General features: G+C 40.0%; 1 protein-coding gene across 1 annotated transcript; it reads left to right on the top strand.

Annotated features, from left to right (window-relative positions):
• The first annotated feature begins 1116 nt into the window (after nt 1-1116).
• LOC107983691 (uncharacterized) lies at nt 1117-18943 on the top strand. Its single transcript, XM_062962499.1, has 6 exons — nt 1117-1217; nt 13478-13664; nt 14311-14394; nt 15662-15805; nt 17429-17518; nt 18715-18943. Exons 1-6 carry the CDS (start codon nt 1117-1119, stop codon nt 18829-18831), a joined length of 723 nt encoding a protein of 240 aa, XP_062818569.1. The 3' UTR covers nt 18832-18943.
• The last annotated feature ends 337 nt before the right edge of the window (nt 18944-19280 follow it).

Below are 19280 nucleotides of genomic sequence, written 5' to 3'. Positions count from 1 at the left end.
AAAGAAAGAAAGAAAGAAAGAAAGAAAGGAAGGAAGGAAGGAAGGAAGGAAGGAAGGAAGGAAGGAAGGAAGGAAGGAAGGAAGGAAGGAAGGAAGGAAAAGAAAGAAAGAAAGAAAGAAAGAAAGAAAGAAAGAAAGGAAAGTGGGAGGAAGAGAAGGAAGGAAGGAAGGAAGGAAGGAAGGAAGGAAAAGAAAGAAAGAAAGAAAGAAAGAAAGAAAGAAAGAGAGAGAGAGAGAGAGAGAGAGAGAGAGAGAGAGAGAGAAAGAAAGAAAGAAAGAAAGAAAGAGAGAGAGAGAGAGAGAGAGAGAGAGAGAGAGAGGAGAGAGAGAAAGAAAGAAAGAAAGAAAGAAAGAAAGAAAGAAAGAAAGAAAGAAAGAAAGAAAGAAAGAAAGAAAGAAAGGAAGGAAAGTGGGAGGAAGAGAAGGAAGGAAGGAAGGAAGGAAGGAAGGAAGGAAGGAAGGAAGGAAGGAAGGAAGGAAGGAAAAGAAAGAAAGAAAAAGAAGGGAGGGAGGGAGGGAGGGAGGGAGGGAGGGAGGGAGACACAAGAATGGAAACTACACTAAAATCCCATCCAGTCAGAGAAAAAGTTGAATAAAAGAAAACAGAGAAAAAGCAAAAGACTTCCCACCTGTCTGGTTCTTCCTTCCCGAGATTTGCACCTTCCTCCTTTTCAACCTCGGCCTCAATTTCAATCCTACGAGAACGAAAATGAGAGCACGAAACGAGAAAAGCCACAGCTTTCGCTGAGTCCAGGCCGCAAACCAACGGCACTGCCTCCAGTCTCAAGAGGGGGAGAAACAGGAGGCCAAAGTCCCTCCATAAAGTGGTGCCCGTGTCCTGCTCTTTGTGCCAACAATGTGCGGAAGGTGCCGTGGACATAGTTTCGAATTGCGCTCATGACCTCACCTGGGCTGTTTCATCATCGGATGGGAATTCCTCCTTGCTGCCGTTGCTGCTGCCACCTGGGCTGCCTTTACCTGCACGGCTTTCCTTTTCGCTGCTTTGCTTTCCAAACCTCACCTTGGGGAATCCTGCTCCTTGGCATCAACATGAGCTGGGCCCAGTTTTTAATTTTCATTACATTACAAATGGAAAGCAGGCAAGAAGGTATAAAAATGAGGGCCCCGGACCAGCAAAGGCAGAACCGGCATCTCCAAGAGACCAAGCGTTGGACTGAAGAAAAGAATCAAAAGCCTTCTTGGAAACATGATTGCAGGTAGGAAACCTTTCTTCCATGGAGTATTTTGCTTGCCTCGTTTTGGAATTATATTATTTTTATTATATTAATATTTTAATAATAATAATAATAATAATAATAATAATAATAATAATAATAATAACTACAAAAGGCCACCCTACTGGGATCTGCATGCATCATCCGAAAATACATCACACAGTCCCAGACACTTGGGAAGTGTTTGACTTGTGATTTTGTGATACGAAATCCAGCATAATAATAACTGCAAAAGGCCACCCTACTGGGATCTGCACGCATCATCCGAAAATACATCACACAGTCCCAGACACTTGGGAAGTGTTTGACTTGTGATTTTGTGATACGAAATCCAGCATAATAATAACTGCAAAAGGCCACCCTACTGGGATCTGCACGCATCATCCGAAAATACATCACACAGTCCCAGACACTTGGGAAGTGTTTGACTTGTGATTTTGTGATACGAAATCCAGCATATCTATCTTGCTTGCTGTGTCATAATAAAATAATAAATAAATAAATAAATAATAACAACTGCAAAAGGCCACCCGACTGGGATCTGCACGCATCATCCGAAAATACATCACACAGTCCCAGACACTTGGGAAGTGTTTGACTTGTGATTTTGTGATACGAAATCCAGCATATCTATCTTGTTTGCTGTGACATACAATATAATAATAATAATAGAAACCAGTGCAGGTGGTCCCGGTGGTGATCGGCATATTGGGTGCCGTGCCAAAAGATCTCAGCCGGCATTTGGAAACAATAGACATTGACAAAATTACGATCTGTCAACTGCAAAAGGCCACCCTACTGGGATCTGCACGCATCATCCGAAAATACATCACACAGTCCCAGACACTTGGGAAATGTTCGACTTGTGATTTTGTGGTACGAAATCCAGCATATCTTGTTTGCTGTGTCATAATAATAATAATAATAATAATAATAATAATAATAATAATAATAATAATAATAATAGGAGGTGATGGGCACACTGGGTGCCGTGCCAAAAGATCTCAGCCGGCATTCAGAAACAATAGGCATTGACAAAATTACAATCTGCCACCTGCAAAAGGCCACCCGACTGGGATCTGCACGCATCATCCGAAAATACATCACACTATACTGTAGAAATTACTGCACTTTAACTGCCATGGTTCAATGCTTTGGAATCCTGGGAGTTGTAGTTTTTGCACAACTTTGAGGGGAGCTTTCCATGGTGCTGAACCTAATGGGAGGGCTACGATTCAATGCCAAGCCTAGCAGTTTAAGAATCTTTGGCTTAAATCTGGCACGGATCGGTTGCCCCATTGGCCTGGCCTTTATCAGAACGTGGGAGTTGTAGTTTTGTCAAGGTCTCGATCTAGGGAGGGAAATGGGAAACAAGTAAATGTCATAATCGTTTGGTGAGGTGCTGATCATCTTTGGCAGAAGGAGATAAAGACCGTGTCAAACTACAACTCCCAGGATCCCAGAGCATTTAAAGTGGTGTCAAACTGCATTAATCCTACAGTGTAGACGCCGGCCTGATGGGAGATTTCTCTGCACAGAAAAAAAAGCAGAAGACGAGCTCTCGGAACATTTATTTGGACAGCAGGCAAATTTGCATTCGTGTTTACTCACACCCCGACGTATGTCGCCGCTAATTAATTTAATTAATTGGCTATAAAAAAGCATAATTGACTAAAACATGAGGAAGAGAGCAGGAATATGCTTGAGATGGGTGGAAATTAAATCAATGCAGCTAGAATCGGAAACCTGTCCATATCTGTTGGATTAGAGTCATTTAGCGGACTATGGGTGCATCTACACTGTAGACCTAATGTGGTTTGATTCCACTTTGAGTTGCTCAAGACTCAACTTTATGGAAGGCTCGCGGTTGCTGCTCCGTCTCCCTTTCAACTGGATGCTAATTGGCCAATTACTCAACTTCGCCATGCAAATGTAGTTACAGGGAAATAATTGAAGGCCCAAACAGTGACAAATGGCATTTTTTGGGACTGCGGAGTCGAGGCAATTATCTCCAGGCGCCTCTCTTATATATATATATATCCCATGGTTCCTTCCAATATTTTATTTATCAGAATTTTGCCTCGCAGCAGGAAAGGCGCAATTAGTCGGCTTTGGGATTATTCGCCTTTCGGGGGGAAATGTGAAAAACGTAAAGCAACCACAAGCCAAGGTTAACTAGGAGTACGCCCACACTGTACAGTTAATAATAATAATAATAATAACAACAACAACTTAATTTTATAGGTGACTCAGGGCGGCTTACATGGGGCCAAGCCCGGATAAAAACTATATATATAAAAGGGTAATGAAATTTCGGCCTAGGACAAAACAACAAAACAACACATCCCAGAAACACTAAACTTGGCAGCACAACCCCTCATCCATGCCTCCATGTTCATACAACAAAAAGAAAAGAAGAATAAAGTCCTAATTAGAGGGAGAGGAATAATTGTTTTTAGCCAATTGCTGCCAGTTAGAAGGCTAAGCTCGGCCCACTTGGTCTCCTAGCAACCCACTCAGCCCAGGGGACAGGCAGAGTTGGGCCTCACTTAGGCCTCTTCCACACTGCCTATAAAATACAAATTATCTGATTTTAACTGGATTATATGGCAGTGTAGACTCAAGGCCCTTCCACACAGCTATATAACCCATTTATCTATATATATAAAAGGGTAATGAAATTTCGGCCTAGGACAAAACAACAAAACTACACATCCCAGAAACACTAAACTTGGCAGCACAACCCCTCATCCATGCCTCTACGTTCATACAACAAAAGGAAAATAAAATAAAAGTCCTAATTAGAGGGAGAGGAATAATTGTTTTTATTCCTATTGCTGCCAGTTAGAAGGCTAAGCTCCGCCCACTTGGTCTCCTAGCAACCCACTCAGCCCAGGGGACAGGCAGAGTTAGGCCTCACTTAGGCCTCTTCCACACTGCCAGGCTTTGAGACTGCAAGGTTATTCACTGCTATTCCACCTGACCAACAAAGGATTCCCATAAGCCACAGCAACGTGTAGCCGGGCAAAGCTAGTAATCTTATATTATCTGCTTTGCACTGGATTATCTTGACTCCACACTGTCATATAATCCACTTCAGTGTGCATTTTATACAGCTGTGTAGAAGGGGCCTCATATAATCCAGTTCTAAGCAGATAATATAAGATACTTTATTTCCCATACCACCATACTTTGCCACAGCAACGCGTGGCCGGGCACAGCTAGTCTATCTATATATATAAAATGATAAAGTTGTTTGCGCAGTGACTATAACAACAAAACTAAACATCCCAGAAATACGAAATTTGGCAACACAATGCAAAAGGCTTGCCTCCAGGTTACAACAACACAACCACACCACAAAACCACAATCCAGACCCACAAAACTCACAACAACGCATCATGCGATAACAACACAACTAAACGCCCCAGAAATACAAAACTTGGCAACACAATGCAAAAGCCTTGCCTCCCGGTTGTAACAACACAACCACACCACAAAACCACACAGGACCCACAAAACTCACAACAACGCATCGTGACTATAATAACACAACTAAACGCCCCAGAAATACGAAACTTGGCAACACAACGCAAAAGCCTTCCCTCCAGGTTGTAACAACACAACCACACCACAAAACCACAATCCGGATCCATAAAACTCACAACAACGCATCGTGACTATAACAACACAACTAAACGCCCCAGAAATACGAAACTTGGCACACAACTAAACGCACCAGAAATATAAAACTTAACAACACAATGCAAAAGCCTTGCCTCCCGGTTGTAACAACACAACCACACCACAAAACCACAATCCGGACCCACAAAACTCACAACAATGCATCGTGACTATAACAACACAACTAAACGCCCCAGAAATACGAAACTTGGCACACAACTAAACGCCCCAGAAATACAAAACTTGGCAACACAACACAAAAGCATTCCCTCCCGATTGTAACAACACAACCACACCACAAAACCACAATCCGGACCCACAAAACTCACAACAATACATCGTGACTATAACAATACAACTAAACGTCCCAGAAATACAAAACCTGGCACACAACTAAACGCCCCACAAATACAAAATTTGGCAACACAACACAAAAGCCTTGCCTCTCAGTTGTAACAACACAACCACACCACAAAACCACAATCCGGATCCACAAAACTCACAACAATGCATTGTGACTATAACAAATACAAAATTTGACAACACAACTCATCCACCTCCCCAATCCCTACATTCACACTTGGCCTCCAAAAAAACAATTACAATAATAACAATGACAACAACAACAACAATAAGAATCAACACCATCACAGGCAAGAAACAGCCAGGCACTGAGGCTGAGAAGCCAGTCAGTGCTACAGTGGGCCTCCAAAAAACAATACAGTAGCATTTAACTTATCCAACCTTCATGACCACTACAACAACAACAATAATAAACACCTACACAGGCAAAACAAAAAAAAAGAATATTGTACCACAATAAAAATATAAACCGCACTCAGCAGAATCAGACATTACAATTAACAACAAACCAAAGACAACAGGGATCTCAAGCAATTATCAATCAACACAAAAACTGAAGAAGGTAACAGACTTCAAATACTACTACAGTAGAGTCTCCCTTATCCAAGCCTCGCTTATCCAAGCTTCTGCATTATCCAAGCCATTTTTGTAGTCAATGTTTTCAATATATCATGATATTTTGATGCTAAATTTGTAAATACAGTAATTACAACATAACATTCCTGCATATTGAACTACTTTTTCTGTCAAATTTGTTGTCTAACATGATGGTTTGGTGCTTAATTTGTAAAACCATAACCTAATTTGATGTTTAATAGGCTTTTCCTTAATCCCTCCTTATTATCCAAGATATTCGCTTATCCAACCTTCTGCTGGCCTGTTTAGCTTGGATAAGTGAGACTCTACTGTACTAATGTGAGTATAAAGAAAGGTGGAGGTCACAGCATAAATACAACCTAATGTAGACTGACCAACACCACCAGACTAAGCCACAGCAACGCGTGGCCGGGCACAGCTAGTATATATATAAATGTAATGTGCATTTTACTATGGAATAAACAACAAAACCACTGAACCAAATCACACCAAATTTGGCCACAAAAGACATCGTCATCCAATCTATGTTTTTCAAACAAAAAACCTGGAAAAGAAAGTCCAAATTAGAGAACGAGGAAGAGCCGTTTTCAACCCTGGTTGCTGGTCAGAAGGGTAGGCCCTGCCCCCTTTAGGCCCCTCCCACTTCATCTCCCAACAACCCCCTCGGCTACAATGGCACCAGGGTACAGCTAGGGTTCAGGCTATTGAGGCTGCAAGGCTATTCACTGCTATTCCACCTGGCCAACCAAACATTCCCATAAGCCACAGCAACGCGTGGCCGGGCACAGCTAATAACAATATAAAACACAACAATAGACAAGAGACATGTGCCCTTTTTTAGGACTGAAAAAAAACCTCCTCGGATTATATTCGGGTGAGGGTCCTGGTGGGCTTATATTCAGGTCGGCTTATACTTAAGTATATATGGTATATTTATTATTTTTGGTATTGTTGCATTTATTATTTTACTCTATTAATTATTATTATTTCATTTATTATTTTACTCTATTAATTATTACTACATTTATTGTTTTACTCTATTATTACTATTACATTTATTATGTTACTCTATTAATTGTTATTATTTCATTTATTATTTTACTCTACTAATTATTACTACATTTATTGTTTTACTCTATTAATTATTACTACAGTAGAGTCTCACTTATCCAACACTCGCTTATCCAACGTTCTGGATTATCCAACACATTTTTGTAGTCAATGTTTTCAATATATCATGATATTTTGGTGCTAAATTCATAAATACAGTAATTACTACATAGCATTACTGCGTATTGAACTACTTTTTCTGCCAAATTTGTTGTCTAACATGGTGTTTTGGTGCTTTATTTGTAAAATTAAGTTATAATTTGATGTTTAATAGGCTTTTCCTTAATGCCTCCTTATTATCCAACATATTCGCTTATCCAACATTCTGCCGGCCCGTTTATGTTGGATAAGTGAGACTCTACTGTATTACATTTATTATGTTACTCTATTATTGTTGTTACTTTTACATTTATTTTACTCTATTTTTATTATTATTAATACATTTATTATTTTACTCTATTTATTATTACATTTATTATTTTATTGCATTTATCATTTCACTCTCTGATTATTAAAAGGATACATAAGCACATTGACATTGAAGAAGATGAAAATAATGATTTAATCAGAGTTGAACAGTCATATCTTAAATTACAGTTTGATGTAAAGATTCAAAAACATTTAACCTACTGAGGCCTCAATTAATGTAATTTTATTGGTATCTCGGCTTATACTGGAGTCAATGTTTTCCCAGTTTTTTTTGTCGTAAAATTAGGTGCCTCGGCTTATATTTGTGTTGGCTTATACTCGAGTATATACGGCAGGGGTCCCCAAACTAAGGCCCGGGGGCCGGATGCGGCCCTCCGAGGTCATTAACCTGGCCCCCACCCTCAGTTTTATAATATAATATATTGTATATACATATAATATTGATAATAATATTATAATGTAATACAATATAACACTACTAATAATACCATATAATAATATTAATTATATATTCTATATAACATATATTTTAACTAATAATATTACAGTATAGTGATATAGTTCAATATAGTAATATATAATACTAATATTGTGCTATGCTAATAATATAATATATTGTATGTACATATAATTTGTAAGCCACTCTGAGTCCCCTTTGGGGTGAGAAGGGTGTGATGCAAATGTAGTAAATAAGTGCAGTAAATAAATAATAAATAAATTTTAGACTTAGGCTCACCCAAAGTCTGAAATGACTTGAAGGCACACAACAACAACAACAACAACAACAACCCTAATCTCATTGGACCACACTTCCCATTGAAATCCTGATAAATGTATGTTGGTTAAAATTGTTTTTATTTTTAAATATTGTATTGTTCTTTCATTGTTCTTGCTGTTGTTGTTGTTGTTGTTGTTGTTGTTTTTGCACTACGAATAAGACATGTGCAGTGTGCATAGGAATTTGTATTTTTTTTCAAATGATAATCCGGCCCCTCAACAGTCTGAAGGATTGTGGACCGGCCCTCGGCTTAAAAAGTTTGGGGACCCCTGATATACGGTATATATCAAAGAGGGACACTTTACCAAGCACCAGCCTTTTTGGTACAAACAGAGAAACAAACAGACATGCTTTGACTTTTATACAGAGACATATGTCAATCTATGTCATATATTATAGCATGTCCCAATTCCATCCATTGTGGGTCAAACCCTGAACCCTACTTTCATGGGATTTGGATCAGCTTCAAGGCCAAACTAACAAAGATGCACCAGGCTCATAAGGCTGCCCTCCCGATGACATTTTATGGCCGGAGTTCGAAGATAAATCCGGAATTTGGAGACAAATCCGGAGGAAAAGCGTCCCTTGGGATAGAAGAGGCCGAGGTCATGTTCGGCTCAAGAGGAAAAGCGATTATCCACTTCACTCGGCTCTTTGGATTTGTCAAAATGGAGCGGAGAGCCTCTACTCTTCCTTGACACTAAAAAGAACTAGACAAAGCGGTTTCTGTAGTGCAGAAGCCGATTGAAGGAGGAGATATCGGATATTCCCTGCCATTGAAAGGAACTACCGTATATACTCGAGTATAAGCCGACCCGAATATAAGCCGAGGCACCTAACTTTACCACAAAAAAACTGGGAAAACATTGACTCCAGTATAAGCCGAGGGTGGTAAATTTCAGAAATAAAAATAGATACCAATAAAATTACATTAATTGAGGCATCAGTAGGTTACCGTATATACTCGAGTATAGGCCGACCCGAATATAAGCCAAGGCATCTAATTTTACCACAAAAAAACCTGGGAAAACATTGACTCCAGTATAAGCCAAGGGTGGTAAATTTCAGAAATAAAAATAGAAACCAATAAAATTACATTAATTGAGGCATCAGTAGGTTACCATATATACTCGAGTATAGGCCGACCCGAATATAAGCCGAGGCACCTAACTTTACCACAAAAAAACTGGGAAAACATTGACTCCAGTATAAGCCGAGGGTGGTAAATTTCAGAAATAAAAATAGATACCAATAAAATTACATTAATTGAGGCATCAGTAGGTTACCGTATATACTCGAGTATAGGCCGACCCGAATATAAGCCAAGGCATCTAACTTTACCCCAAAAAAACTGGGAAAACGTTGACTCCAGTATAAGCCGAGAGTGGTAAATTTCAGAAATAAAAATAGATACCAATAACATTACATTAACTGAGGCATCAGTAGGTTACCGTATATACTCGATATAGGCCGACCCGAATATAAGCCGAGGCACCTAACTTTACCACAAAAAAACTGGGAAAACATTGACTCCATTATAAGCCGAGGGTGGTAAATTTCAGAAATAAAAATAGAAACCAATAAAATTACATTAATTGAGGCATCAGTAGGTTACCGTATATACTCGAGTATAGGCCGACCCGAATATAAGCCGAGGCACCTAACTTTACCACAAAAAAACTGGGAAAACATTGACTCCAGTATAAGCCGAGGGTGGTAAATTTCAGAAATAAAAATAGATACCAATAAAATTACATTAATTGAGGCATCAGTAGGTTACCGTATATACTCGAGTATAGGCCGACCCGAATATAAGCCGAGGCACCTAACTTTACCACAAAAAAACTGGGAAAACATTGACTCCAGTATAAGCCGAGAGTGGTAAATTTCAGAAATAAAAATAGAAACCAATAACATTACATTAATTGAGGCATCAGTAGGTTACCGTATATACTCGAGTATAGGCTGACCCGAATATAAGCCGAGGCACCTAACTTTACCACAAAAAAACTGGGAAAACATTGACTCCAGTATAAGCCGAGAGTGGTAAATTTCAGAAATAAAAATAGAAACCAATAAAATTACATTAATTGAGGCATCAGTAGGTTAAATGTTTTTGAATACAGTACTACAGTACACTCCTAGTTAACCCCACCAATATACAAATTTAGTCATATCGGGTATGCATGTCAAGTTTGGTCCAGATTTGTCATTGTTTGGGTTCATAGTGTGCTCTGGATGTGGGTGAACTACAACTCCTATGAATCCCTCCAAAGACCTCCAGTATTTTTGTTGGTCTTTGTGCTAAGTTACTTCCAGATCCATCATTGGTGGAGTTCAGAGCCCTCTAAGATTGCAGGTGAACTATACATCCCAGTCCCTACAGCTCTTATAAATCATGGTGAATTCTCCCCAAACCTCTCTAGTATGTTCAGTTGCAAATCAATTCCTCTGTTTGCTGTGGGCCATAGGAAAGAATAGGAAAGGGTTATGGGAGAGGCAGTGGGCGGAGTCATGCAAATTCCACACAAATGGAGGGAGTAAGAAACACTGGGATGTTTGTGGTGGAGGAAAAACAGAAAATCTAGGATGAAATTGTCCCCGTATGAAAGCGGTGGTGGGCAGTATAGTGTTTGTGGAATGCCATTACCTTCCCGCCGGAGCAGTACCTATTGATCTACTCACATTGGCATGTTTTCAAACTGCTAGGTTGGCAGTGTTGGGAATCATCCTGGACTACTCACATCTAAATGTAGTCAGATAGATGATAGAGTTGGACTGAGGGAATCCTTTCCCTGTTTCCAAAGCATGCCTAGATAGTCTTTACTGTGTTTCACTCTATCCTGTGTACGTCACATCCCTTACTTTGAAGTTAGTAGAAATGTGAATCTCCACGGACACTAATTTCTCATTGGTCAGAATGTCTTTTATGGCCCCAATAAACTGGAACCATTTTGGTTCACTCTTCTCCCTTTGTTCTTCCAGCTAACCAGCAGCATCTTGCTGTCTCTCCTGGCAAGATGTAACTATTTAGGTGTTTGTTATTTTTCCTTTCTTATTTTTCCTTAGAAACCAGTCTAGAGTAGACTAGACAGCTCCCAAGCCTTTCTATCTACAATGGAGTTCTTTTTACCTGAATAAATGTTTCTTGAACTTTTACTGAGACTCTGCAATTGATTGCCATCCTAAGCTGAAAGGCTTCTCTTTGCTCACCCCGTGTAAGCAACTGTTGCATTTGAAAGCTTTGCTTTTGCGACTCTGCTGCATTTTGGTGGAATCTCCCCCAGAGAGGGTTAAATTGAGTCTAACCGCTCAGAGATTACTACAACAGGCAGAAGCTGGAGCTAACAGCGGGTGCTCACTCCTCTCCCGGGGTTTGAACCTGGGACCTTTCGGTCTGCAAGTTCAGCAGCTCAGCGCTTTAACACACTGAGCCACCGGAGGCTCCATGGTTTTATGCTACAGACCTAAAAAAGCATTCCTCCCAAATGCCTCCCTTCCCTCTCTCTCTTCTTTCTCCGATTTTCTCCTATTATCACAACGTCCTCCAAGGTCCATTAATGCCATTTAATGCCGTTCCCGCTGCCAAGGCCATTCTCATGCCAGAGGTGAATGCCGCTTTCCCTCTTGCTCTGTATCCATTCGTTACGGACGGGGTTTGCATCCCCTTTCGCCGCCTCTCTGCAAACCGGATTATCCGCCATGCTTTCCCTCTGAACTTGGGATTACGAGGCTCAAGAAGGAGGCCGAGCAGAGCAGCCCTTGAAGGCACCAGAGTGCATTGAGCCCAAGGCGACACAGCCATTCTGCTTTGGCATCCTCCCCGACTCTCCCACTTTAATCCATACAAATTGGAAATTGCTGGAAATTGTCCATAGCAATGCACTGGAGGACCCAGAAATGCTAGAGCAGGAGTCCCCAAACTACAGCTCGCGGGCCACATGAGGCCCATCAAAGCCATTTATCCGGCCCCCACGGCACAAAGGGGATTGGACTAAATGGCCCCAGGAGTCTCCTCCAACCCCCCTCCTCCTCCTCTTCCACATCATCATCATCATTATTATTATTATTATTATTATTATTATTATTATTATTATTATTATTATTTTATGACACGGCAAACAAGATAGATATGCTGGATTTCGTATCACAAAATCACAAGTCAAACACTTCCCAAGTGTCTAGGACTGTGTGATGTATTTTCGGATGATGCGCGCAGATCCCAGTCGGGTGGCCTTTTGCAGCTGGCAGATTGTAATTTTGTCAATGCCTTTTGTATTATTATTATTATTATTATTATTATTATTATTATTATTATTATTATTATTTGAAACACAACAAGATGAGTCCACAGCAGACACTCTTCTGGCTGTTGTATTGAATCACATGTTGGACACATCCCAAGTGTTTAGGACTATGTGATGTATTGGCGAATAATGCATGCAGATCCAAATAGGGTGGCCTTCTGCAGCTGGCAGATGGTAATTTTGTCAGTGCCAATTGTGTTCAAGTGCAGGCCTAGGTCTTGAGGCACCGCACCCAGTGTGCCCATCACCACTGGGACCACCTTGACTGGCTTGTGCCAGAGTCTTCACAATTATTATTATTATTATTATTATTATTATTATTATTATTATTATTAACATTGAGGCTGGGAGGCCATCTGTCAGGGGTGCTTTGTTTGTGCTTTTGGTGCACAAAGGCAGAAGAGGGTTGGGCTAAATGGCCCAAGGGGTGTCTTCCAACCCTCTTTTTATTATTATTATTATTATTATTATTATTATTATTATTATTATTATTATTATTATGGCTTGGTGGCCAACTATAGTCCGGCCCTCCAGCGGTCTGAGGGATTGTGAACTGGCCCAAGGTTTAAAAAGTTTGGGGACCCCTATGCTAGAGAATATTCTCTCCAGGCAATTTCAATTTGCGCACATGTGTGTGTCTCTTGATATACATTTCTAATAATATACACACTCACACAATTTTATACACACATACATATATGTGCACATGTGTGTGTGTGTATCTTGATATACATGCCTAATATTGGATTTCAGAGATAGGACTGTCGCCTAAGCACAAAATTCATCTCTGTTTCGTAGGCATACAGCCTAGAGTTCATTTTGTATGCAATATTTTGCACATCAATCAAAAAAGTGTATCTACACTGTGGAACGGACACAGTTCGGCACCACTTTCGTTGCCATGGCTCTCTGCAATAGGGTCATGGGAACTGTGATGTTCTGAGGCTGAGAGTATGTGACTCTCCCAACACAGAGAGCCTTCTTCCACATTCCCAATTCTATTTTCTATTTCAGTTGCTGCCAAGCTGTGCCTCCTGGCTTCCGTGGCCCTTTTGATCTCCCTGGAAAACCACGATGTGGACGGCGCGCCACGGAGGACCTGTTACCTCCCAAAAACTCCGGAGAACCGCGCCGCCTTCCGGACAATCCGGAACAAATACGTAAGTGGGACAGGATTGGCTTGCATTGAGTTAATCCGACCTATAAATGCAGCACAAACTATATGGAATTGGTTGAGACTCTATGAGATATTCATTGAAAAACTATAGCCAAATGTGCTGCAGGATGTTTATTATTTATTTACAGCATTTATATTCCGCCCTTCTTTCTCACCCCGAAGGGGACTCAGGGCGGATCACATTACACATATAGGCAAACATTCAATGCCTTTTAACCTAGAACAAAGACAAGACAAACATAGGCTCCGAGCGGGCCTCGAACTCATGACCTCCTGGTCAGAGTGATTCATTGCAGCTGGTTGCAACTGGCTTGCTCTCCAGCCTGCGCCACAGCAGGCTGTTTTTGCCGTTTTATAATCTTTTCCCATTTTTTAAATAATAGAACCCATTAGGAAAAGACACTGAGAACCCAGGAACAAAAATCATAGTGTTATATAGTTTAATAGACTCACTTAGAGCGAGATGCTGACGAGCAAAGAGGCAAAGGAAGGAATATATAGAGCCATGCACTTCAGAAAAGATGGGAAGGAATTGTATTCGGATGCTGTTCGTGTTTTGTTTTTGAAATATTTCCTTGGGTTTTTGGTTTGTTTGTTTTTTGTAACACATGCTCTTTTTCTAATTCCAGGAGGATCTGAGGTTTGATGGAGTGGAGCCCTGGCAGAATTGCTCCGAAAAGTATCTCCAGCTGCCCAAAATGGACAATCTGACAGTGAGTAATAGATGCCTTTTTGGAAATCCTCAAAACAGAGAAAGTGAAGGATAAAAAATTATTATTATTATTATTATTAGATTAATAATAATAATATTAGCTATAATAAATAGGCCTTGTTTTGAGTAAATAATAATAATAACAATAGTAATAGGTAAAGGTTAAGGTTAAGTCTAGTCGTGTCTGACTCTGGGGGTTGGTGCTCATCTCCATTTCTAAGCTGAAGAGCCAGCGTTGTCCATAGACACCTCCAAGGTCATGTAGCCAACATGACTGCATGGAGCACTGTTACCTTCCTGCCAGAGCAGTACATATTGATCTACTCACATTTGTATGTTTTCGAACTGCTAGGTTGGCAGAAGCTGGGGCTAAGAGCGGGAGCTCACTCTGCTCCCCGGATTCAAACCTCCGACCTTTCCAACCTTTCCATCAGCAAGTTCAGCAGCTCGGCAGTTTAATCTGCTGCACCACCGGGAGCTCCTAATAATAATAATAATAATAATAATAATAATAATAATAATAATAATAATATAAGAGTAATATGGAATAGAGCTTCTTTTGAATGTCAAAAGAGACTAAAAGAGACTAAAATTTGTGCTGTTACTTTTGTAACATTGTGAGCCGCCCCGAGTCCCCATGGGGAGATGGTGGTGGGGTATAAATAAAGGTTTTTATTATTATTATTATTATTATTATTATTATTATTATTATTATTATTAAAAGTAGAGCATCCCTTATCCATAACGTTGGGACTAGGAAGTGGTTGTTGTATGTTTTCCGGGCTGTGTGGCCATGTTCCATACAGCCCGGGAAACATACAACAACCCTGAAAGCCTTCAACAACACATTGGACTAGGAAGTGTTTTTGGGTTTGGATTTTTTTCCTTCCAGAATGTGTAATATCTGTATTTATATCTACGTAGTGCAGGGTTGATGCAATTTGACACCACTTTTAACCGCCACGTTGCCATGCTATGGAATCCTGGGATTTGCAGTTTGGCGAAGCAACGGCACTCTTTGCAAAACTCTTGTGAAACTACCACTCCCAGGATTCCATTGCATGGAGCCATAGCCGTTCAAGTGGCATCAAACTGCATTAAATCCAGAAGTGCAGATGCTTCTCTAGGGGCTTCTCTAGATTTCGGAGTCCAAAGATATCACAATGCTCAAAGCTATGAAGGATGATGCCCTGAACTTACTTACTGACTGACTTTTTTCTGCCTCTCCTCCTCCTCGCCCTCCTTTGCTTTCCTCCTCCTTCTTGCAGAAATGGGAGAAGATGGGAGCCATGGAGCTTCAGTTGAACCTCTTCATCCCCGTTCTACAAAACCAGAGCGAGACCACTTTCGCCAAAGCCACCTCCGAGGTGCTGGAGTTCTTGCTGCCTTACAGAGAGGACCTCAAAGTCTGTGTGAGTTTAAAACAACAACAACGTTATGCTATGTAACACGATTTTTGTTCCTGGGTTATCAATGCCATTTCCCAATTGCTTCTACAGTAGAGTCTCACTTATCCAAGCCTTGCTTATCCAAGTTTTTGCATTATTCAAGCCATTTTTGTAGTCAATGTTTTCAATATATCGTGATATTTTGGTGCTAAATTCGTAAATACAGTAATTACAACATAACATTACTGTGTGTTGAACTACCTTTTCTGTCAAATTTGTTGTATAACATGATGTTTTGGTGCTTAATTTGTAAAATCATAACCTAATTTGATATTTAATAGGCTTTTCCTTAATCCCTCCTTATTATCCAAGATATTTGCTTATCCAAGCTTCTGCCGGCCCGTTTAGCTTGGATAAGTGAGACTCTACTGTATTATAAAAACATGGAAAAAGTTTATTAAACTGCCAAAACTTTGTTTCTGCAGGAGGGACATCCTGCAGCACATTTTGCAATAGTGTTGCAATGAAATATCTCATCGAGTCTCAACCAATTCTACATACAGTAGAGTCTCACTTATCCAGCATTCACTTATCCAACGTTCTGGATTATCCAACGCAGTCTGCCTTTTAGTAGTCAATGTTTTATAGTCAATGTTTTCAATACATCGTGATATTTGGGTTCTAAATTAGTAAACACAGTAATTACTACATAGCATTACTGCGTATTGAACTACTTTTTCTGTCAAATTTGTTGTATAACATGATGTTTTGGTGCTTAATTGGTAAAATCATAACCTATTGTATATACTCGGGTGAGGGTCCTGGTTGGCTTATATTTGGGTCAGCTTATATTCGAGAATATATGGTACATTTATTATTTTTCTCTATTATTATTAGTATTATTACATTTCTTATTTTTCTTTATTATTGTTGTTACTACAGTAGAGTCTCACTTATCCAACATTCGTTTATCCAACATTCTGGATTATCCAACACATTTTTGTAGTCAATGTTTTCAATCCATCGTGATATTTTGGAGCTAAATTTGTAAATACAGTAATTACTACATAACGTTACCGTATATTGAGCGGCTTTTTCTGTCAAATTTATTGTACAACATGATGTTTTGTTGCTTAATTTGTAAAATCATAACCCAATTTGATGTTTAATGGACTTTTCCTTAATCCCTCCTTATTATCCAACATATTCGTTTCTCCAACGTTCTGCCGGCCCATTTATGTTAGATAAGTGAGACTCTACTGTAGTTTTTTGGCAACCACAAAAACGATGTTTCCTCCAAAGTAAGACCTTGCAAAATTACACATCCCAGGACACCACAGCACAGAGCCATGGCAGTTAAAGCAGCACTGAACTGCATTCATTCTGCAATCTAGATGCAACCATAACTCTCATCCCAGGCATTTTCCATTCTCAATTATTGGAAAAGTTGGAGAAATTGTGCTATAGCCCATGCAATGGCGTCCTAGGATTTCTAAGGAGGGGCATTTAGAATGCCGGGCCTTTCTCAAACTACAAATCCCAGGTTTCCATGGCAGTTAGAAAGCGGGACTTTCCATAGGTCTCGCTAGATCCTTGCAAATGTCTACGGATCCAGAGTTTAAAATCCATTTTCTTTTTTCTTCTCAGATGCAACATAGACCTTCCCACCATCAAGAGTCTGGCTATTTGCAGGGATTCAAGGACGGGCTGCAGCAATTTAATACCAGCAACACTGAGGTAAGGAAGGCCCAGAGAGGAAACTACAACTCCCACGATTCCATAGCACTGGGCCACAGCCGTTGTGGAGGGGTCAGACTCCAGTAGGTTGATTCCTCTCCCCGACTTTGACAAATAAGAACATGCCCCAACCAGACTTGGAACTAAATAAACCATAATATGTTGGATTATGGCTGTATGTGTATGAAATGTAAAGCAAGTGTTTCTGCTGTTTTTGCAAGAGTGTGTGTTTCAGCAATGAAACAGTTAACAGCAGGTTAGTTTTGACTGACAGCCTGTTGTGATTGCTATGACCTATCAGGCATGGTTTCCGGCTTTGGAGGTCGGAACTTCCTTTGGACTGAGGAATGTGTTTTCTTATCTCTGTGTGTTGAGCTGGTGCTTGCCGAGTGAAGAGGCTGTAGAAAAATGCCAGCTCAGAGCGATGGCTTTTGTTATGCTTTATGAATACGAATGTCTTTGAGTCTGACATTGGAATAGAGGAATTGGTGTGGCAGACGATTGCAACCAATTCATCAGGGTGCTGGAGAAGATGATTGATGGGGTTTGAAGAAACCTACCCAGCACACACCTTGACCACCCATGCTGACATAATATTCAAAACATTAAATAAAGATGCATTATGCATCTCAAGTATTGGATCAAAAATGTCAATGGGTTAAATTCACCAAATAAAAGGAGAAAACACTTTAATCAAATTAAAAGAGGGAAGTATGATATCGTGGCACTTCAGGAAACGCCTAAATGTCAAAAACATGTCTCAATTTTAATCTAGAAAAATATCGGGAAAGAATTCTATTCTTCAGCTAATGGGAAAAAAAGAGGAGTAGTAATCTATGCCAATCCGAGATTAGAAACTAATTTAGCTTTCAATGACCAAGAAAGACAAGTGATAGGGATTACTATAAAACAAAATAATCAAATCACATTATTTTGTAACATATATGCCCCGAATGGTCCCAAAACACTTGTTAAAGATTTAAAAGAAAAGATACTGACCTAATATTTTGACAATTTAATAATAGCTTGAGATTTCAATGGGGTTTTGGACCCACAGTTGGACAAGTCCCGAAACCAGAAAAACAGTTCAGGGAATAAAGCGAGTCAACTTCCTAAACAATTTACGAATTTAAAGGAAGAGTTTGATTTAATTGACATATAATCCAAGTTTTGCCTTCTTTCCTTCTCCATTCTAGCAATCTCCAAAATGCCTCGAGGCCGCAGTGGGAATGAATATCCTCAGCCTGCTCCAGGAGATCAAAGGCATCAGCCTCCACCATCATCATCAACCTCGCCATCATTCTAACAACTGAGGCCTATTCGTACATTCCAAAGACCAAAAGACCCATCCTGCTCCTTGCTGCATCAACCAAGAGCAGGAAACTCCATCGAGAAACTATTTTTGACAGTCAACATATTCCCAAAGACCCCTTCCATTAGAATTCCCCAATCCAGGAGCCTTCCTCCACCGTTGATAGGACTACAACTCCCAACATCCAGCTCTTCCAAATCAATACAGTTTATTATTTCTACAAAGGTGCATTGCCTGCACTGACCACTAGATGGCAATAGAGAGCAATAGAAAAAAGAGGTCGTGAATGATCCAAAATGCATGGCATGCATTCATTGAACACTAGATGGCAATAGAGAGCAATAGGGAAAAAGAGATCAAAAAAGCAAACCAGGGATCGAAACTGTGATAAATGGCTACAACTGAGATATATTGGCATTTAGATCTGCCCAAAGGCAAGGGAAGCATGCC

Source organism: Anolis carolinensis, unplaced genomic scaffold (genome assembly GCF_035594765.1).
Source record: "Anolis carolinensis isolate JA03-04 unplaced genomic scaffold, rAnoCar3.1.pri scaffold_10, whole genome shotgun sequence".
NCBI classification, from domain to species: domain Eukaryota; kingdom Metazoa; phylum Chordata; class Lepidosauria; order Squamata; family Dactyloidae; genus Anolis; species Anolis carolinensis.
The sequence above is the reverse complement of the archived record's forward strand: the minus strand, read 5'-3'. Positions and strand labels throughout refer to the sequence as shown.

Coding starts and splice junctions, on each gene's coding strand:
- LOC107983691 (XM_062962499.1), top strand. CDS start 1,117: ATGAGGGCCCCGGACCAGCAAAGGCAGAACCGGCATCTCCAAGAGACC. Junction 13,665..14,310: donor GGACAATCCGGAACAAATAC/GTAAGTGGGACA, acceptor TTCTAATTCCAG/GAGGATCTGAGGTTTGATGG. Junction 14,395..15,661: donor CCAAAATGGACAATCTGACA/GTGAGTAATAGA, acceptor TCCTTCTTGCAG/AAATGGGAGAAGATGGGAGC.